General features: G+C 33.2%; 1 protein-coding gene across 1 annotated transcript; it reads left to right on the top strand.

Annotated features, from left to right (window-relative positions):
- Positions 1-6,771: 6,771 nt before the first annotated feature.
- On the top strand, positions 6,772-21,453 carry LOC114749512 (WD repeat-containing protein 74). The gene is made up of 12 exons (XM_028938008.1): positions 6,772-6,935; positions 7,043-7,158; positions 7,245-7,274; positions 7,376-7,512; positions 7,842-8,018; positions 9,001-9,064; positions 9,189-9,296; positions 15,874-16,027; positions 18,050-18,139; positions 18,516-18,571; positions 20,009-20,066; positions 20,832-21,453. The coding sequence occupies exons 1-12, from the start codon at positions 6,854-6,856 to the stop codon at positions 21,101-21,103; spliced, it is 1,344 nt and encodes a 447-aa protein (XP_028793841.1). The 5' UTR covers positions 6,772-6,853; the 3' UTR covers positions 21,104-21,453.
- The last annotated feature ends 1,827 nt before the right edge of the window (positions 21,454-23,280 follow it).

Raw genomic sequence — 23,280 nt, 5'->3', positions numbered from 1 at the left:
CTCCTTACATTTTATTCCTTGACAATATGTATAGTTAATTTGATTAATGGTATGTTTATATACTTCCTTTATGTGGCATGATTTTAAGAGAGAATGCATGAAAATGTTGATTACATGTAGCATAATATAACCTTACATTGTTAGTATTATAATTGTTTTTCTTTGCTACTGAGTTTTCTTTGAAATCTCACCCTTCTTTATAACTAATTGACACCATAGGGACTAGTTCTTCAAAGGATAAAGGAAAGAATGTGGAAGCTTGAGGAAACATACATGAAATGCCACGCAATGACTTGCTTGACTATGTTTTGTAATTATGAAATTTGAATAGATTTATGTAATTTATGTAAACTTTAATGAAGGCTTGTACAGGATAATGCTCCCACCTTTTGGGAGGTATCATTATGTTTAATTACAAGATAGCATGAATGGTAGTTGGTAAATATGAAGATCATGGGTTAAATTTCATGAGTTGATGTAATTAAAAAGGGTTGGAAGTACTTGGAAAATTATGATTTTGCGGCAGCAACTTTTCCAGACAAATGGCTGAATCTGGCTGTGAGATTTGATGAGTTTAAAATTCACACTCACGCTTCAAATAGAGTGGTAGATCACCTTATTTGGAGCTATGTGTTAGAAGTTATGAATTTTTGAAGTTATGGTAAAAAGCTAAAAAAATTAAAAATTGACTAAATAAATAGTGTTTTTTACACCCAAAATGGAGCTTGATGGGCAGAGGTAATTGACCAGTGAGTATTTTTTCTAGGTAAAGAAATGAAAGAGCTTCAAATAAAACTTAGAACCACCTCATTTTGATTTTTCTAAAATTAGTTATGAATTTTCAAAATTGGCTAAAATTTTAGGGTTACCAAATGAATAGTAACCCAAAAAAGTGATTTTTCAAAGTTTGATTTTCTAAACCTAATGCCATGCAGTGTGATTCTATTTGACATGTTTTGGTTCCATATATAGTTATAAATTATGTTAAGTTGATAGGATGAACTCTATGGTGCTAAGAAAAATTCTTAATGTTTATTGTCAGGCATCTATTTAGATGGTTAATTTTAACAAATTGAGAATTCTTTTTTTCTATCAACAAATAAGCACATCTTTGGATCCCCGGGGAGAAAATGTGTATAGGAAATTGGAAAACGCACATTGGTGGGTAATTGGAGATAAATATTTGTTTATGTGGACTTTTTTCTCAAACCAGCTTCTAGAAAAAAAAAAAAAAAAGCTCAGTACATTAGAATGCTGGGATTTGTCATGGTTAGTAGTGAGAAAAGCTCTTTTGAGCATTTAATACGCATTAAATTTTAAATTACCATATTTATCCTTCTATCTCTCCTCCCTCGCGTTACTTCTCCTTCTCACTTTTACAAGGAGGGTCTTTGGCTATTACGAAAAACACTTTCTAAAAGCACTTTTTCCACAAAATGAGACAAATTCCTCCACATATTTGCTTCGTAAACCGTAAAAGCAGTTTTAAAACTATGATTTGGTTTCCGTCCAAACACTCCCAAGGTCAATAAACCTTATGTGGCTTTCACAAATTACTATTCTAATTATAAATGTAAGTCACTTGTAGGAAAAGTCTTGATTCTAAGTATAATTTCTATGTAATATATTTAATGCTTATTTTCTAATTTTATTCCTATTTAATTCTTATTGGAAAGAAAGAAAGAAAAAAGAGATATGAAAATGATTTGTAAATATAAAAGGAGAGAATTTTAATAGAGGTAAAACAAATTGTACAAAACTTGCAATCCAATTAATTATATAATATTATTTGGTTCAAAAATTTTACATTTGAATAACTTTTAATTTATATTCATGTTAATTCATTAAATATATTTAATTAACTAGATGTGTTTTTAAAATTTTCTCAATAGTAACTGTTTTTATTTTTATTATTTCAGTTTTAATTATTTTTTAACAATTATTACATTATAAACATATAATATAATACTTATTATTTAATAAAGTTGATATTCTTTTCAGTTATTTTATATTTAAATTTATTTTTTTATTAATCATTTAAACAAGTTTTAACTTGTAAAACTGACTTTTTTTATAAAATCTAATCCAAACATAAATCGTATTATATTAGCTAATTTTTATTTTAACTTTAGTTTGCAAAAGTCATATGTTTTTGTCACTATTAATCTAAACGTATTCTAAACAAATCTACTGTGCTTTTCCTCCAAAAAGCAACTTTTCACTCTTCTAAGGCAACCTGTCTTTGTCTCAAAACACTAATCCCCTCCCCTTATTGGCTTTTTGGGCTAGCAGCAATTTAGAAGTTATTTTATCTCAAATGCCATGCTGAAATTAAAGCCATTTTCTTGGCCTTAGATGCTGCTAGCATCGCGGTGATAATTTCATTCCTTCTCTACCCTTTGCCCTTCACTCCGCATGGCCTGTGAGTTGTTGTTAGGGAGGATACTTTCACAAAACATCCCATCACTAGGCAATAATTAAAATAAAGGTAAAATAACTTTTGATTATGTTTTTATAATATTTTTAAATTTTTAACATTATTTTAGACAGTATATTTTACATATATTTATATTTTTATTCGTCTGAATATATCTCTTTTAATATTTATAATTTTTTAACAATTCTTTTTGTTTTTATGATATACGCATCTTCTTTTTAGTCATTTTATATCTAAATAAGTTTTTCAATATATTTATCTATTAAATATATTACCAAAATTTTCCCAATAATAACCATTTGTATTTTTATAATTTTTATTTTAATTATTCTCTAAGATGTATCACATCTAATTTCTTTTATTAATCATTCAAACAAATTTTAATTTTTTTAAATAAAACTCAATCCATGCCAAAGACCCTTGGATGAGCGTGTTTGTGATGTGTGTTAATTTACTTTGTATGCTTTTCATCTGTCTCCCATCAAAAAAATATTACTCCTCTGATTCTAAATATAAAACCTTTATACTAGTATAAGAGTCTTATATTTAAGACCGAAAGAATATTATATTAATTGACTTTCATCCTTACTTAAATTTGCAAAAATCAGAAGAAATAAAGGTTATTTTTGCCACTGCCAATTCAAACACATCAAATATTATCATGAGCTTTTGCAAATCACCAATAGGAGACTTTTGGCTTTGTTAACGAAGAAGCTATGTGGCAGCGGTTTTATTTTCTGCTTTCCATTTTTTTTTTTTTTTTGGTGCTTTTTGTTTCCCATACAGCCATACAGATTCATGATATGACACAGACATTGAGTTATAATTTTGGGATAAGATAATTAAATACTTTAAATATATTTATGAAGAAGCACCCATCACCTGGAATTTTTTTTTTTTAGATTTTATATACTATAGAAGTTTTATGTCATAACATTTTACCCTAAATCATTATCTATCATTAAGTTAGACCGTTAAAGACATTAGTCAAATCACATAATTTAATTGTCAAACTTAATGACGGATAATGATAAGATATTTTGGCTGTGAAAATAAATTTTCAGGGTGTATAAGAGTTAAAAAAACTTTCAAATGCTGGATATTCTTTTATATATACTTTTAGGATATTTAAGTATTTTATCCTTATAATTTTTCGTCAAATTAAACTCAGTGATGAATGGAGATAAGTTATGGATGGTAAAATATAAATGGTTTCAAGACCTAATGTTGAGTTTTGAGTGAAACAAAAGTTGAAAGACTAAAATATTAATTTTCTCATTTAATATTATAATTATTTTAGTTAAAATTTAAAATATACATATTTAATTGAGAAATTTAATAAGATCATAAAATTTATAAGAAATTAATATCCTATTTCAAGAAAAAATTTCACTATGTTAATTTTTTTAAAAAAATTTATTAGAATAAAAAGAATAATGTTTTTGAAAATTTCGTATTCATTATTGTTTTTAAAGACTTCCTGCTCAGTTCACCTGTGAAGGTGTTTGGGTTTTTTTTTCCCCCTTTTTTTACCTGAAGTTTAGGTGTTTTTTCTTTTCTTTTTTTTTTTGAAAAATGGTTTTAGAGGGAAAAAATGGTTTAGAGAAAAATTATCTAAGCACCAATTTTTTTTCACAAAATCAGTTTTGAATTTAAAATCTTGGTTTGGGGTATAAAACCATGGTTTTCATAATTTTTTTCTTTTGCTTTTGGAAGTATAAAACCATGGTTTGGGAATATAAAAATACATTTAATATTATATTTTATAAATATATATACACATATTAATTAGGGAAAATCCTTTGAACAAAAGAAACTTAAATGACTTAAATTTTTATTTAGGTTATTAAAATTGTCTAACTCCTAATCAGAGCACATGACCTGAAGAAAGATTTTAAAATTGTATGAAATGAATTTAATATGCTTTTCATCATAAATCAAGAGAGAAAAATTTTAAATTAATGTGTTTCGTTTTGCAACTAACACGTCTCAATTTTAAATTAACAACTATCTATATCCATAATACATTTGTGCAAGTCTTTGAATAAAATTTGATTACAATACAACCTTAAAAATTAATAAGTTCAATTATGTGGTTATTACAACAAGTCCTTGAATAAAACTTGATCACACTACAAGCTTAAAAATTAACATATTTTATTTCACAAGTTAACATGTTTCAGTTTTAAATTCATAACTTTTTGTCTTCATAATACACTTGTAATAAGTATTTGAATAAAATTGATCATAATACAACCTTAAAAATTAGCATATTCCATTTTAGAGTTAAAGACGGGGAAATTTGGTTAAAAAATCCCTATTTGAAACTTTTAGCTAAAGGACCTAAATTTGAACGAGTGTAATTATGATATGTGAGTGTAACTTTTCTTCTATTGTGTGTAACATATCTTTCACTGTATACAAATGACTTTTGTGTTGATGATTGTTGCACATCATTGATGATATGTTGCACATAACAAAAGAAAAGTTGCACATATGGATCATAGTTACACTTGTTCAAATTTAGGTTATTTTAACCAATTAAATTTTCACACAAGGATCTTTGACCAAATTTCCCTTAAATTAAATATGTTTCAATTCTAAATTAATAACTTTTTGTCTCCGTAACACATTTGTAATAAGTCTTCTAATTACAATACAACTTTAAAAATTAACATGTTCCATTTTGTAGTTAACACGTTTTAATTCTAAATTAATAATTTTTTTGTCAAGATAAAACTATCAGGATTGATGGAGGAAGATTTAATATATAACTAGCTCACTATTATCTCCTTGATTGATTTTTCAATTTTGTAATGGTAGATACTAATTTCTCTTGTTTAGAGCTCTTACGTAACATGAGAACAATAGAAAATCCCCAGGTTTCTAATGAAAAGGGCATTAGAATCATTTCATAAAATTCTAAAATCTCTCTTTAAGTCATACGACCTAATTAGAATTTTGACAAATTCAATAACCCAAATAGTAATTATATAAATAATAAATTAGTCTTACATACTACTTGTGGTCCTTAAAATAGGAGCTAGTTGAAAATTCAACGTGTTCCTAAATATAAAATATTAATCCATTTTATTTCTCATATTTTTTCCTTCTTGCTCTTAAGTAATCTCTAAGATGATTGTACTATGTTAAAAGATGATTGTACATGTTAAGGAGTCCTTATTGATATTAAGGAGTAGTTTCAATATATATGATTGATAGAAGTATTTAAAAAAAAACAACATTCATTTATTACAAATAACTAACTTAACTAATTTTTTTAATATTTACAAATTAGTTATCTAGCTCTTATATTAAGGACCTGATATGATATATTTATTCAACTTTTCTAAAAATATTATGGCACATGATGTTTAAAATTTTTAAAATGGAATTCTCAATTTTCTAAAAAATATAAATTAAGATCTGCTGTCATTATAAATTTACTAACTGATGTCTTTTTTAATAATTTGCACATAAAAAAATGATTTTCATAACAACAATCTAAACACTCCTTAAGTCTTTTTTCTTTACAAAATCTCATAAGAGTATAATGTTAGGATTACAAATTTTGTCGAGTATGGTGGTGACACATAGGACTGGCTCAGGACATTTTGATAGTTAAGAGGGAATGTAGTAAACTTTTGATTAGATCTTTTCATGTATATTGATATATTGACTTGTATGTCATGCTCTATTCTAAACAAAAGGTTATTTGTCAAATTATGGGCCTGTTTATTTTTGTTCTTTATTTTTTTGTTCTCAAAACAATTTTATAAAATTGTTTCTTGGAACAAGTTTTGAAAATAAAAAAACAAAAGAATTTGTTTAGATAATAATTTTAAAAAGTTATGTTTTAAAAAACAAATAATGGAAAATTACACTTGGTAAATGATAATTATCACTAGTAATGATAAGTGGTGGATAGTAAGTAAGAAGAGAAAAAAATTTCTTAAAATTTTTCAAAATAAAAAATAAAAACACAAAAACAAAAACAGAAAAACATGTAAAAGTTGTTTTGGTTTTTTAATTTTTAAAACCATGTTATTATTTTTTTGTTTTTTAAAACAATCAACTAAAAACAAATTACCAAATAAGTTTTTTTTAATTTTTAAAAACAAAAAATTATTTGTAAAAGAGACCAGACAAGGCGGCTCTTCTCAAACGGCCCCTAGCCAAATGTTTCGTACAGACACATTATATTTCCGTAGGATCACACAAACGGTCTAGATTCTTTCAACGCCACGAATATGGTTTCCGTAAGATTACACACGCCGTAGGGGATCCGGATCTCAGTAATTCTCGGCTCCGTTCGAAAGAAGCCTAGCCGCAAGGCGCTGTCAATCCTCCCTCCAAACCAAGGAGCTACTTGGGAACGCACAGAACTGGAAATTTCCCTCGGCGGCGCCGTGAACGATGCCGCGTACCACCACTGTTGACTGCCCTGGTTGCCCTCCGTTTCGAGCTCTAACTTTTGACGCACTTGGTCTCATTAAAGGTGATTGATTGATCATATTTATGCACTCATCTCCTGGCTCTTCCAAAGTCGCATCTTGTTTTGCTCCACTCTTTTGATTAGCTTTTGGGTTCTTTTGTTTGTGTTAGTTGTTGAAGCCCGTGATAAGCAAGCTGCGGTTCCACGTGTCGTGGATAGATGGGGTGACCCAGACTCCTCCAGTTGCGTCTCAGCCGTGTCTTTCACTGACCGCAAGGCTGACCCGGTATGTGCTGTGTTGAAAAGGTACCATGGAGAAACATGAATTGTTGTTCTCTCATTATTTTCCTTTTTTTCCCCCTTACATTGCAGTTATTAGCCGTAGCGAGGAAAAATGGGAGGGTAAGTTCCTTCATAATATCATTGAATGTTTCTTAACATGTTTTGGTGTTCAATCTTTACTGTCAGATTCTAAAATGCATTAATCTACATATTCACTTTAGGTTGAAGTTCTGAACCCTGTAAATGGAGATGTACAGGCTGCAATGTTAAATTCTAATGCTACGGATATTAGGTCTGAAGAAAATGTTATTGGTGGGTTGCATTTATTTGCGAAGAAAAACGTGGAGTTAGCATCCAGGTAGTATATATACCATTTTCATTTAACTGTTCAAATTTGCTATGCTTGTTTCTTTTGTGCCATATTTTTATGCTCAATTTAGTTAAAAGTGATTATCACGGTGAATTTTTGTTCGTTTTTGACACATACACGTTATCTTCATGTTCTGTAAATCAAAATGGTTGTTGGCTTTCATATTGGTGGTGCATTGGTTGATTTCTCGTGCTTACATGATTGATATAGTTTAATTGCTTGTAATGCTCTGACGTATGCATGAATGGGTCTCAGTTATATGTCTCTTTTTTCTACAGCTTTAAAAGTAGTAATTCAAATTTAGTATCTGTTTTTAGGTCTTGTACTTTACTTACCTGCACAACCAAGGGAAACGCGAGTGTGAAGTCCTTTGAAGTGACCAATTCATCTTCAGAATCTGTTTCTCTTAATTCTTCAACTTGGAATGTATGTGCTGGCGGTGACATCTTATGTTGCAAGGTGGATGGAAGTGAGAAGTATGCTTTATTTGGAGGGTAAGTCATTACCATTTACATGAGTATCGCATATAAGCTGTAGAAATCAACTGATTCGAAACCATTATCAAACTGTTCAAATAATTTATTTCACGAACTTTTGTAAAGAAGGGTTTTATGAGTAGAAAATATGGGAACAAAGGAAAAGATAGTTCCCTGAATATTGTGAAGTGCGTGAACTAAAAGGAATGGAGGGCATTGAAAAAAACCAGTGTTATAAGCTATTGGGTGATTGATACCCCTTATTATCTTAAAATAACCATTACAACATAATCATATTTGTGTTTTAAAGATTATCATTTACTGCAGCAGATGCTAGGCATGAACTGCTGCATGAAAATCCTGGCTTATTACCTTAATCATGTATTGCACATTCATATTCTTAGGTCTTTCATAATGAATCTGTAGAAACTTTGCAAACAATTCGGGCAAAAAATTTGTAAGTACCTTTCTATTAATAGTTAATCTTCATTTAATTCCTCATGTAAACAGATATTAGTTTGGAGTTACTTAAACACATGGTATGAATACACAGAGACATTGTGTTATAACGGTTTATGCTGCTTCTGGAATGGCTGCTCTGTATTTGTTCTAATGTTATCAAGTTTTGTAGACCAAATAGACAGTTTTGATATTTTGTGGTTGCTGAAATTTCTTAGTATCTTAACTGTGAAAAAGACTTGCAGTTTGCAATGTATTATAGATATTTGGGAGTTCTAAGAAGCAAAAGAAATTTCGCTGTTTCTCATTTAATATGGCTAATAGAGAATAAAAAATTCTCTGAAATATAAGACCTCCAATGTTGAAATATATAAAATAGAAAGATCTTGCAATGATACAAGCTCGAAGCCAAGGGAAAACAACGGAGAGGGAGGGCCTTCTTAAAATCTGATGAGAAACCAATACAAGCACTATCATCTATCAACTTATTTTAGATATCTGAGCTGGAATATTCTAACTATTGCTTATATCCATCGCTTAGGAAAGGCGTTGAAGTTAATTTTTGGGATCTTGACAACTCCACTAAGATATGGAATGCCAAAGCTGTGAGTCTGCAATAAATTTATTTTTGTCCTTTCAATAATTACTTTTCCTTTCCCACCCATATTATCTTCTACTGTATCATATCTTGGTTTTCCTATATTCATAATCTTACCATTTGTTTTGCAGCCTCCTAAGAACAGCCTTGGTATTTTTACTCCTACCTGGTTCACATGTGGTACATTTCTTAGTAAAGACGATCACCGTAAAATTGTTGCTGGAACTAACAGCCATCAGGTAATTTTAAACAGAAACTAGTATGAAAATTTGAAATTAAATGTTGGAAGTGGGTCCAATAAAGGCCCAATTACAGCAAACCCTAGCTTAATTAGTAACAGCCGTAACAAGCAGTAATTATAGTTTTTAGTATCTGCATGGTTTTAGAGATTTGTTAGATATTTCTCTGATTTATTATCCTATCATTATTCTAGATTAGATTTGATCATATTCAATCAAACCCTTTCTCCCCTATATATGTATCGATCTGTTTCATGAAATAAAATATGAGTTCAGCGCCAAACTCTGTCATGGTATCAGAGCGATCATGACCTTCAAAGCGGCGCTGATGGGTACTCCACGAGCCTTCACTGCCGGCGGTCTGAAAAACTCATCTTCGGCCGCGACTGGTGATGGCTCAAATAGCGAGACCAATTCTGTAGTGAACCGACCCTCGAACCAATTTTCATCTTTGAGTTCAGCGTCGGATTCACTATCTCAAATCACCATCTCCCATAGACTCAACGGGAACAACTACCTACAATGGTCCAGGAATGTACTTATGTTTATTCGAGGTCGACACAAGGAGAAATATCTCACGTGGGATCCCCAACCACCATCAACTGAGGATTCCCAATTCGATACATGGCGGGCCGAAGACAATTTAGTAATGACCTGTTTAGTGCATTCCATGACTCCAGAAATCAGCAAGAATTATGTGCTTGCTAGTTCAGCTCGTGAAATCTGGGAGTTTGCTAGGCGAACATACTCAATCAAGGAAAATTTTGCCGCTATAATTCAGGTCAAACGGCTCCCACGTAGTCTAGTTCAGGGAGAGCAAACCGTAACCCAGTACTTCAGTGCACTCATGTGACTCTGGTTGTAGATTGATCTGTATGATGTTCATCAATGGACCTGTCACACAGATGAATCATACTACAAACAAGTGGTTGATCGGGATCGCTGCTATGATTTTCTATTAGGCCTTAATGATACCTATGAGGATATACGAGGCAGAATTATGGGTATAAAGCCTCTCCCTTCGCTTGAAGATGCCTTTAATATGGTTAAAAACGAGGAGAGTCGTAAGGCATTGCTCCAATTAAACCCTCAAGCTCTACCTTCTGCTGATGCCTCAGCCATGGTCATCCATGGCAATCCTGAGAATGAACCTAAAGGAAAGAAATTTCAAAGGTGTGACCATTGCAATAAAAATGGCCATACATGAGACACCTGCTAGAAGATTCATGGAAAACCAGCTCATCTTAGACACCGAACAAAAGGGGACAAGAGCAGTAAAGGTATGACAGTGAGGAACATGCAAGACGATGAGTTGTTGAACCAGGAAGAGGTTTCCATCCTCCGGAAAATCCTAGATAAATATATTTAAGATAAAACAAGTGATAAAACGACTCCTCAAGTTACTTTAGCACATGCAGGTATGATTTTCTTGGCTACTCACAAAATAAAGAATACTTGGGTGGTTGACTCTAGAGTCATAGATCATATAACCGGATTTCGTGAATTATTCTTTGACTTTAAGCCCTATTCTGAATACTCCCGAGTTCAAGTGGCCAATGATACATATGCAAAGGTCATGGGGTTCGGCACTGTTATTATCTCAGCCACTATTATATTATATAATGTCCTCTTTGTACCTGAGATCAAGTGTAATTTACTATTTGTTAAAAGTGTCACTTACCAATTAAATTGCCATGCAATATTTGACAAATTTCACTGTGATTTTCAAGACTTAGCCTTGGGGAGGGTGATTGGCAAAGCTAAGGAGTGTCATGGACTCTACTATCTTGAAGGCGACTCGAAGACTTCTATGGTTGATTCTTCTGTTTCAAGTTCAGTTTTTTCTGCTATGTCTCATGATGACATAATGCTATGGCATTCTAGGTTAGGTCATCCAAATTTTAGTTACATGAAAATTCTGTTTCCCAACTCCATCAATAAAGATTTTTAGTTTCATTGTGATACTTGTCATCGAGCAAAGCAAACTCGCTCAACTTATTTGCCAACTCCTTACATACCTACACATCCTTTTGCCCTAATTCACAGTGATGTTTGGGGTCCATCTAGGATTGAAAATGTTTCTAATGCAAAATGGTTTGTTACATTCATTGATGACCATACTTGCCTAACATGGGTATTTTTAATGAAGGAAAAATTAGAAGTCTTCTCTATCTTCAAGAACTTTCATGCTTTTATTCAAAACCAATTTCAAACTTCAATAAAAATTCTTCGAAGTGATAATGGTAGAGAATATATTAATATGGAATTTCAAAAATTTCTTACTGAAAATAGAATTCACCATCAAACTTCTTGTGTGCATACACCACAACAAAATGGTGTAGCAGAACGGAAAAATAGACACCTTTTGGAAGTGGCAAGGGCTCTTTTGATTGATAAAAATGTTCCTACCAAATTTTGGGGAGATGCTATTCTTACTTCTGCTTATTTGATTAACAGAATGCCTTCCAAAGTACTAAAATTTCAGACTCCTGTTCAAAAATTCTTAGAGCATTATCCTCATTCTCATCTCCTCAACTCCCTTCCCAAACGTGTATTTGGATGCGCAGTTTTTGTTTTTGATAATTAGGGTGGAAAACTAGGCTCTAAGTCTGAAAAATGTGTTTTTCTGGGTTATTCATCCGCTAAAAAGGGTTATAAATGTTATTCTCCTGCTTGAAAACGTTTTTATATCACTCAAGGTTAAATTTGTTGAATCTCTTCCTTTTTACTCCGAATCACCCATTCAGGGGAGAGTGATAGAGAATGGCTAATTCGTGGTGGTGATGAAGGTCATATCAGTGAAACCAATTACGAAAATCAATGAACACCTAGCTATGGCCCCCAAACAGCACCTTCTTCCACTATCCCAGTTGACACTAATCCATTTCCACCTATGATGAGCCGGCTCAGCCTATCCCTGCTATTGAACAACCTATTATTGAACCTGAACAGTCTATCACCGATTCTGCACGGCCACCTTCAAACCTTGACAATAGACCTACCCATGATCCTAACCTTGAGTCCCAAGTTCAGGAAACAGAGAGGAGACAACAGTGAACAGAGAAGAGTCCATTGCACTACCAAGGCTGAGTCATGAAACTCAACTTGAGTCTATTTCCAAAGATCTACAGTGGCCAATTACACTAAGAAAAGGAAAGAGAAGTTGTGCCAGGTATCCTATTAACAGCTATGTCTCCTATGAGAAGCTCAACCCATCCTTTAAGGCATTTGTTGCTAATATTGACAAAGAAGAAATCCCAAGATTTTTTGATGAAGCTGTATGTGATTTGAACTGGAAGTTGGCTGTTGACAATGAGCTGAATGCCTTAGCTAAGAATCAGACCTGGAAAATAGTGGATTTGCCACGAGGAAAGCCTGTTGTAAGTAGCAAATGGGTTTTTACCAAGAAGTACAACCCAGATGGAAGCATTAATAAGTATAAAGCGAGACTGGTAGCAAGGGGTTTTACACAAACTTATGGTATTGACTATCTTGAAACTTTTGCTCCTGTTGCTAAGTTCAATACTATAAATGTCCTATTATCTCTTGCTGCCAATCTAGATTGGCCATTACATCAATTAGATGTTAAAAATGCCTTCTTAAATGGGGACCTAGATGAGGAAGTGTATATGGAAATACCATCAGGATTATGGAACTCTGAAAATCAGAATAAGGTGTGCAAAATTTATAAATCTTTGTATGGACTTAAACAATCCCCGAGAGCATGGTTTGAAAAATTTACATGTGCCATTAAAAGATTCGGTTACACACAATGCCAAACAGATCATACCTTGTTTATAAAGCACTCTAATCATAAAATTACTGTGCTAATAGTTTATGTGGATGACATAGTATTAAGAGGGAATGACTTCAAACAAATTGCAGAACTGAAACAGAGGCTAGCCGCAGAATTTGAGATAAAAGATCTTGGAAATCTGAGATATTTTCTGGGACTGGAGATTGCTAGATCACCTAAAGGTATTAGTGTGTCACAAAGAAAATACACTATGGATCTTTTAAAGGAGACAGGGATGTTAGGAGCTAGACCAGCTGGGACTCCTATGGAACTAAACTATAAACTTCAGATCACACCAGATGGGAAGGCTACCAACAAAGAACGTTACCAAAAATTGGTAGGTAAACTCATATACCTATCTCATACCAAACCGGATATTTCTTATGCTGTAGGGGTTGTAAGTCAATTTAGTAGTAAACCTCAAAAGGAGCACATGGAAGCTATATACCAAATCCTCAGGTACCTGAAAAATACACTTGGGAAAGGGTTATTCTTCGCTAAGGGGAATAAAAAGCATGTGGAAATATATACAGATGGAAAAAGGGTGAACACTGATACAAAGAAGACAATGACATTGAAGTACATACTGATGCTGATTGGGTAGGTGCAATTGATGATAAACGCTCTATTACGGGCTACTGTACTTTTGTGTGTGGCAACCTAGTAACATGGAGGAGTAAAAAACAACCTATTGTATCTAGAAGCTCTGCAGAGGCAAAATATAGAGCTTTAGCTCTTGGAATCTGTGAAGGGATATGGGTTGTACGACTACTGCAGGAACTTGGGATAGAGACTACACCAATAAAAATGTGGTGTGATAGCATGGCTGTGTTGAAAATCGCCAATAATCCTGTTCAGCATGACAAGACAAAGCATGTTGAGATTGATTGTCATTTTATTAAAGAAAATATTAAGGCTAAGGTGATTGATTTGGCCTACATTCCTACTGGAAGACAAATTGCAGACATGATGACAAAGCCACTGGTTTGGGCAAAGTTTGATGAACTCACAAGCAAGCTGGGAATGATCAATATCTATTCCAGCTTGAGAAGGAGTGTTGGAAGTGGGCCCAATAAAGGCCCAATTACAGCAAACCCTAGCTTAATTAGTAACAGCCGTAACAAGCAGTAATTATATTTTTTAGTATCTGCATGGTTTTAGGGATTTGTTAGATATTTCTCTGATTTATTATCCTATCATTCTTCTAGATTAGATTTGATCAGATTCGATCAAACCCTTTCTCCCCTATATATGTATCGATCTATTTCATGAAATAAAATATGAGTTCAGCGCCAAACTCTGTCATTAAACAATAAACATATTTGGAATGTGTAAAAATACTTAGGGAAGCTTCCTTGCCATGATGCTTATGTCCTTATACTATAGCTATATTCAAGACTCTGAACCACTATATTTTAATTTTGTCAATGGTGTATGATAGTGACTGGCAAGCCCCTCAACTCTGTGGTGCCACAGGGAATGGCTTGCTGGGCACCATATTGATGGTTGACTGCCATTTCATTCAGGATGTATTTTATAAAATGCAAATTATTTTAAAACACATTATAGAAAATAAACTGGCACAGTGGGAGAATCACTAGAATAAAGTAATTTCCTGGCAGATAAAGTCAGCACTTGTTGTATAAAAGTGCCATTAGTGGAGCCGACAGCTCACAGGTCTAAAATTATTTTCCTTTTCTATATTCGTTATGTAGAAGCTGTAAATAATGTCATTTATCTGTAGAGAAAGAATAAAGATACAGGAGAGATGTGTTGGCAGAAAATTGAAATGATGGGAAAATAGGTGGTTTGGTGGAGCTATATGGTACCTGGAAAGAGGATCTCAGCCAAGTATATGGAGATATAAAGCTTGAGGATCCTCTGATAGAGCTCTCTTTTCCAAAGCTTTAATCATAGAGAACACAGATGAACAAATTCTGGCGTATTTTCTGTCACAATTTGTTGCTTTATTTAATCAAAGATTCAGAGACACTGCCAATGGAGCCATCCCCCTAAAGTCAACGATATCATTGGCTGCTGGCTAGAGATTATGAAAATTTAGAAATGCTGTAACAAATACTGTTTGCTTTCTAAATTCAATAAGGCACTCGTCATGGATGATGCTTGCCATTGCATAGCAACCATCAAGCCTTGTTAGTTTCAGACGGAGGATCTTAACTGTCATGCCATTTGATTCTGGAAGCCATGATTACTGCCATTGTCGACACAATTTAGTTACTAATATCATTTCCTCTATGATGTTTTTGATTTAGTTTCTACATCTAGGATAGGCATAGCCTTTGGCTCAAGCTGCAACCCCACTTAAAAAGGAGAGGTTGTGGGATCAAACCCCCAAGTGGTATAGGGAGAATGGGTGTATGCGTGTGGGTCATCCTTCCCTATGGGGAAGGATTAGGATAGGGTAAACAAAGAGGATAAGCATAGCCTTTGACATCATGATGCAGAGTGAAGCATAGATTGTATTTATAGACAAGTACATATTATTTGATGCCTTGAAGTAAATGGATAAGTCTATGGGCTTATAGTACCTGTTTTTCTTGTCATTCACAATTTTGAGCTATAGTCTACTGGATGTGCTTATGTCAAATTGGGTTATATGGGTACAAAGCTGGAGTGATCAACCTGCGGATGTGTTGCCTAATCCTATATATCTTGCTATTTCAGAATATAAAGAAGTCAATAATTCTATTATCTACTCCCTTGCAAAGCTACTTAATTTTTAATGCATTCATCTCTTTTTAACTTGTAACTTTTAACCAGGTCCGTCTATATGACATCTCTGCTCAGCGAAGGCCTGTTATTTCATTTGATTTTCGTGAGACACCTATTAAAGCAGTGGCTGAGGATATAGATGGTTATTCAATCTACATAGGGAATGGGTCTGGTGACCTTGCCTCTGTTGATATACGCACAGGTATGTGCATGCCTTTCAGTGTCTGGCAATTATGATACCAGATTTATAATTATAATTGTGTAAAGAAGTGGGATGGTTAGGGTGGTTGGTGACATGAAACCGTTGGCAATATTAATGCCTTGGTACTATATAGCTTTACTTTAGGCAAAATCTGAATTTGAATTCAGTTTCCGCTCTCTCTCTCTCTCTCTATATATATATTTATATATATATATATTCCTATCTTTTCTTCTACTTTCTCTTCTATCTTCTGCTGTATCAGGTTATCAATATCTTCTTTCCATGACTAAATTCGCCAGGGTAATTTATTTGATTTTAGGCAATGATATAAATTGGCTAGTTATCAGTTGTTCTGTGACTAAAATTGCATCTTGTACTTGAGAGAGTAGAGTGCCATATCGTAGCAGTCAATGGATAAATCAATTTTGGGGTTCCAAACATTTGAGTGCTGATTTACTGCTTAATAGTTACATTGGTGACCATGTAATTTTCTTGCTATGACCTGAAATTACTCTATTAATAACTATGAAGGAGTAAAATCTGTAAGCGTTGAACATTTCATATTAGTGTTGTGCAGTGGCAGATATAGATTGATCTTACATGTACCCTTTCTCAAGAAAAAAGCCATTTATTCCTTGTAAACAAGCCTGAGTTGGCCATAGCTAGGATTTTGAGGCAACTTCTCATTTTTAACCTTTCAGTTTAAGTTTTAGTGTAGTTATATGAGGCTGTATATTTTGGTTGAGATGATTGGTAGTCATTTCTTATGGCTGACAAGTTTCATGTAATGGGCTTATATGCATTTTCTCTTATTTAGTAAATTAAGGTTCATTGGTAATTTACCAAGGCTCGCATCATGATAAATTTTAACTCGTGATGTGCAATGTTTATAGTTTTATGGTTTATTTGGTCAGAGCTTCTTCATATGCTGTGGGATAAAGTAATTTCAATGACTTCACTTTGAATTTCTGCATGTGTTTATGGGGAATTTCCTGTTCGTATTTGCAGAGATCATTGTTTCTAGTTGCATATTTGAGATTATGCTGTTTTCTTGCTGTTCTTTGTTTTCTCCCCCCCCCCCCTTTTTTTATGTTGATATTATCTACTACAAAGCTTTGCTCTGTCTTATACAGAATAAGTTTTTCCTATTGTAAAAAAAATATATTTAGAACGAACCCAACGTGGATATTTAATATTTATAGATGCTCAAGATTTTACCTAAAACGTGTAGCATCTTCTTACGATATGGAATGGAGGAGAGGATGATGGTGAGGGTGTAAAAGTGAAGGCTTGAGGGAAAGCTTGAGGTTTTGAGCTGTATAAATTATGGCTGAAGAGTTGTAATGACAAAAGGAGAAAGTTTGAGTTAATAGCTTTAGGGGGTGTTTGGCAACCTTCAAACCATGGTTTTAAAAGCACTTTTCCGCAAAACGAGACAAATTCCTCTACATATTTACTTCGTAAACTGTAAAAGTATTTCTAAAATCATAGTTTGGTTTCTATTCAAACTCTGGATTAAATGTACCTGTCATTTGCCGATGGTTTTGTAACCTAGTAACATGAAAACTCCTTTATAAGTGAGAAGGTGACATGAAAACTCCCTTGTAAGTGGGAAGTTGCGGGTTCATTTCATTAAAGCCCTTCCTTAATAGAAGTGATTTCTAACGCCTTTAGCATTGCTAGCATTTTATGCTTAACATTCTGAATGGACATTTTCTTGTATAGATCATCTCCAAGACCTTTTGCAATGAGAGAGACGTATTAATATTTGCATGCATTTATTTCCTGTATAAGATGGGAATCTCAATAACCACATTTAGTATTGGTGTGTTTTTCTTGGATTTTCTGACTCTTGGTAGTTATCAGATATGATTGCATTGAGTTTGAGCTGCTATATTTTTTGTTATTATCATTTGATATCCTCTTGCACGAGTTATTTTCAGCTTAGTATGTTGATCACTGTCTTTGCATGAGTTGTTTTTTTTTTCCGTATCATGTTAATGGACGCACAATTTGTTACAGGAAAATTGCTAGGATGTTTTACTGGCAAATGCTCTGGAAGCATCAGATCCATAGTTAGGCACCCTGAGCTGCCGATTGTAGCTTCATGTGGTGAGTGGGCTTTCTTTTCCTAGAAACCTTTGGAGCAGGTGGTTTATTGGAGTTTGGTCTGCCTTTTCTCATCTCTATGTTACTTGTTTTAGAATTATAGTGTGCTATGTACAGTCTTATTTTAAGTCGAAATTATTGTTTTAGTTGTTGGTCATACCGTTTGATCTATTATTCATAATTTTTTGTCACTCTTTTTCTTCCTTCTGGATGATTGTTGTGAAAGCTCATAATCAATTGAAAAGGTACAGGTCTCTAGTTTTGCTGATTCAACATTTTTGGCTCTGATAAGAACATTTCAGCTTTTGTACTATTGTATTAGCATTTATAAATTTCCATATTCATCACTGAAGCTCATATCACAACATGCTGCTTCTAGGACTGGATGCTTATCTTCGCATTTGGGATACAAGGACCAGGCAGCTCCTTTCTGCGGTATGATTTTGTACCCTTTTTATTATTTATTATGATATTGACTTTGGCTATGTATTTCATAATATGTTCTTGTTGTGTGAAGTGCTCTTATATTCTCTCCTGCGGAGAATGTTGGCTTGTGTATCTTCTCTGTGCAAAATTATAACTTCTTTGTGTTCATTTTTTGAAGCTACTATGGTGCATTTACAAGCGTTTCGCTTCATGCGCTGATGCTTGAAATCATATGGATTTGAAACTTAGTACTTATCACACATTGAAACCCAGTTGTGTGCTCTAAAGTTGTAGGAGGTAATGCAAAACCTTTGAAAGTTAAAATCTGCAGGATGAAACTCATTTCAACTTTTATCCATTGGTGTCCTTTTTTGCCATTTAATATTGAGCCCATGCCATTCTTCATGACCTCTTATTCCCTTATTACGCCTCCCATTTATTGATTGAATGTAACATGCTTTTGGTATTTAGACCGAGGAGTTGCTATGAATTAATAATTTTCACTGAATAAAACTATCCAACTCTAAAGTGAAAGAAGCCCATATCACAGCAGGTCAGGCAAATTTTTTTTTATGTAAAAGTTGATATTGTTTTAGATATAAGAATGTTGGGCTCTAAAAGAAAAACAAGAGTATAAAGTTGAGGTAGCACAAATGTGGATGTTGAGATAGATGTGTGGTCATATGAGAAAAGATAAGATTCAAAATGCCAGTATCAAAGCAATAGTAGGTGTGGTGCCTATCGAAGAGAAAGTGGTTGAACATCGTTTGAGGTGGTTTGGGCATGTGCAGAGAAGGTTATTGGAGGTACAAGTAAGGAAGATAGATCAAGCAGTTTGAAGTCTTTTAAAAAGAGACAAAGGAAGGTCGAGGAAATGCTCAATGAGGTTATTGAATGGGGCTTTTTGGTTAATAACCTGTCTAAAAGTTTGGTTGTTGATAGAACACAATAGTGTCATACGATCCCAGTAGCTAACCCTGCCTAGTGGGATAAGACTTGTTGTTCTTGTTTAAGGTCTTCATTTGTGCATCATGTTCCTCCTTCTAAGACACAGAATAAAACAAAGATATGAGGATATAAGAGTGAGAATCAATGCCGGATCCCCATCAAAATCCTATAAGCTAAAATCCGGAACCTCTTTTAGATTTGATATTTCCTGAGAGTCCATCTTTAGATTAAGAATAATTGTGATATTTGTAGGCAAGAAATATGATATAATTTTTGGACGACATGTTTCAAGACTGATCATATAACTGACTTTATTGTGAAGCTACCTGTTGTATGTTGCCAAGAAAAGCATAATCTCTTAACTTGAACCAGGTGGTTGCTTAGTGATAGTTCAAACTCTCTGTAGAATTTACAGGTCATAATGATATGTTTTATAAATTAGAAAACATTTCAAATAATTATGAAGTTATTATTATGGAAAAAATTTTCTTCATGCAGGTCTTCCTGAAGCAACACCTTATGCATGCCGTTTTTGACTCTAACTTCATCAGTCAAGGTTTGCCTATTTCTTTCGCTCTCTCTCTCTCTCTCTCTCTCTCTCTCTCTCTCTCTCTCTTGTTTTGATATTGTATATTAAAATCCTTTTGAGATCAAGGAACATTAAAGGTACTTGGTGCCTGGAGTTGAAAATTGGAAAGGTGGATCGGAGAATAGTTTACGGGACACAGCTGTCAGTTTCCTTTCTATTAAATTGAATGTCAAATACTGAATTAAAGCAAGTTAGTCCGAAGGTGCTCACCCCTAAGGCATTGATTTAAGGTGCTGAAAAGGCTTAATGTCTTTTGCACCCTGAGCGGCAGACTTTAACCAGGCACTCGCCTGGCGGTGCCTTGGCATTTTTTTATGCTTCATTCAATGCATGTGCCTTAGGCACCTAAATTTACAGGCGTGATGAGAAGGAAAGGGGCATTCTTAGAAGCCCAACACAAATAGTTACAAATTAGGTGGGGCCGTGTCATGCGTGTAGCCTAAGATATAAGCATTGTTCATGGCATAAACAATGTCGGCTCTTTATAGGATCAATTATTTATATGGATGATATTGATAGCGTTGCTTCTTGAAGGATTGGAAAACCCAAAAACCAACCCCTTTTCCTGGAACAGTCTTGGTGGGGTCTTTGGTTTTTATATTAAATATATCTAGTTAGTTAATTTTTTTTATGATTATATAATAATATATTGAGGCATCATTCCTCAGTGTCTTTTATTGATTGACATTTCGTGCTACCTCTAATGTTAACGTCTCATGATGTGTAAAATAGAAGACCAGCTCCCAAACGAAGAGCAGGCTAAGGATAATGTCATGCTTGGTGAACAATTTGAGGCAATGCCTTTGAAAAGAAAGAAGTCTGAAAGTAAAGAGACCACTGTGAACACAACAGATGGAAAAAAGAAGGAATCTAAGAAGAGGAAAGGTCACAACAAATCTAAAGAAGATAGTCGAAGCGAAAAGATTACAAGAGATGAAGTAACCAGGTCAAAATCCAAGAAAAAAAGCAAGTCAAAACTGGAAATTCCAGATGGAGGGTTGTGATCCGGATGTACTAATTACTGCATCATGACATAGGAAATCTGAAAACCAGATAGTAATGGGGTTGGTCGTTCTAAAATTGGACCAGCTTGGAGGTGAAATTTCTGGAGGAAACCTTCCAATTGATTTTGCATGCGTGATGCAGTTCATTTTTGTGGATTGGCTATGTCCAACTAATCATGTTTTAACTTATTTTATATAGGTAGGTAAAATCACCTCCCCTCTACCATATCTATTGAAGGTTTTTCTTTTCTTTTTTTAAAATTTTTGGGGTGAGGGGAGATTTTTGTATGCCTTAACATGAGGAGAGATGAAATTTATTCTTGGCTTATTTTTGCTGTCCTTATTCTGCATGATCTGGCGAATTTTATGACCATCATGCTTTGCAATTGCAGTTTCTATAGAATGTCATCACAGAAAAAAAAGTGATGATAAATAAAAAAAAAATATTAATAAACCTACAGTGTAATTGTGTTTTTCATGTCCATAATAATTTATAAATAGAATGATTTCTATAAATTTTATATTATGTATAAGAAGTGATGCAATTTTTGGTGATGTTATTAAGTTATTGTTTACATTTTTTTTTCTGTTTAGATATTATGTGCTCCCTAAAATACAAGTCCTTTCATAAGAAAAAAAAAATCATTGTCTTATTTATAATCTCAATATATCATTTATAAGTATACTCATCTCTATTTTTTATTAATTATATCTATGTCTTATTTATAATCTCAATATGTCATTTATAAGTATACTCATCTCTATTTTTTATTAATTATACAATATATTAAGGACAAATTAGAAAATGTAAAACGAAAAAAATTCCAACACAGTAAATACATTTGTCACCATGTGTATGAAAGTTCTAAAAGACTTCTATTTTGTAATGAAGGGAGTATATATTATTGTTTTTTGGTTTTTTGGCTGCCAACGAGTATATTGTTTGTTATACTGTGTGCGCGCGTGCGTATATTTGGCTGAAGCTTATTGTCTTGCATCTTTCATTTGAAAACAGTTGAGTCTTTGACAGCTCAAACCTTCATCCACTTGGGTCACCATTCCTTAGATTTCCTATAATGTCTTTGTTGTTTTCATGCTTTATTTACATTACATGTAATACTATCCTTCAATTAAAAGATCATAATCGACGTAAGGAAAAGGGCAGAGACGTATAATTTCGCTTGAATTAGAATTATTTAGAGTTTTAATCTTAATTTTTGATTTGATAAATCAAATGCTAATTACTGAAAAGTGAAGATTAAAACAAACAATGTAGAGTTTATACATAATATAAATTGGGTTTATTGTGTACTTGAGTGTTCTAATTATTGTGTGACCCTGAACTGTTTCTGAACTGGATTAGCTGAAAAAATTTTAATATAGAAATATTAATATGTGAGGTTCTATAATTTCATCTCAATTTTAATTTTAATTTCTACACTTGATTGCACTAAATGTGCCTTTTGTGGCACTAGAATGTGGGTTTGATCCACCCCAAGCATTAGCTTGTAATTATTGGAAAAAAGGTGAATGTCAATTTTAATCAATTCATTATCTATTCCCAACATTCATTAAGCCATTAGTATGTAGTTAAATATTTAAAATTTACGGACATGTAAAAAAATATAAATCAATTGTTATATTAGGTATTGTAGTTTGTGTCTTTTGGCAGTCAAGTTAATGAGTAGCAAAAAAATAATTAAATACAATTATATTAACTTTTGTCATTGCACAAAACAATTATCGACCCCGAATCACCAATGGACTGATTATGCAGCCTTTATGGATGTGAACAATAGTGAAAGTGGCAGCAAATTATTAAATACATTCAACAAAATTTGTTTGAGCACTTTGTTCCTACCTAATTGTAAATTATTTTTTTATTTTAAATATAATATTCATTTTGTAATGTAATTTAATACCACTTATTTCCACAATTAAACAATCTCATTAAACCCCCCCTTGATAGACTCAAAAAGAACCTACCTGCAAGGAAAGATACCCGCACTGACATTGTTAGACAGATTAGATCTCAGGTTCAGGAATTCCTTTGCCTTGCTTCGCCTACTCCACAAACCTTAAAAATTGTAGAAACTGAGGCTTCCGATATTGGTTATGGAGGAATCCTCAAGCAAAGAATTGGTGGGAAAGAAAGCGTTATTGCTTTCACTTCAAAA

Source organism: Neltuma alba, unplaced genomic scaffold, assembly GCF_004799145.2.
Source record: "Neltuma alba isolate B1F8T4 unplaced genomic scaffold, ASM479914v2 tig00000977_pilon, whole genome shotgun sequence".
NCBI lineage: Eukaryota > Viridiplantae > Streptophyta > Magnoliopsida > Fabales > Fabaceae > Neltuma > Neltuma alba.
Note: the sequence above shows the minus strand (reverse complement) of the source record. Positions and strands in the feature narration are given on the sequence as shown.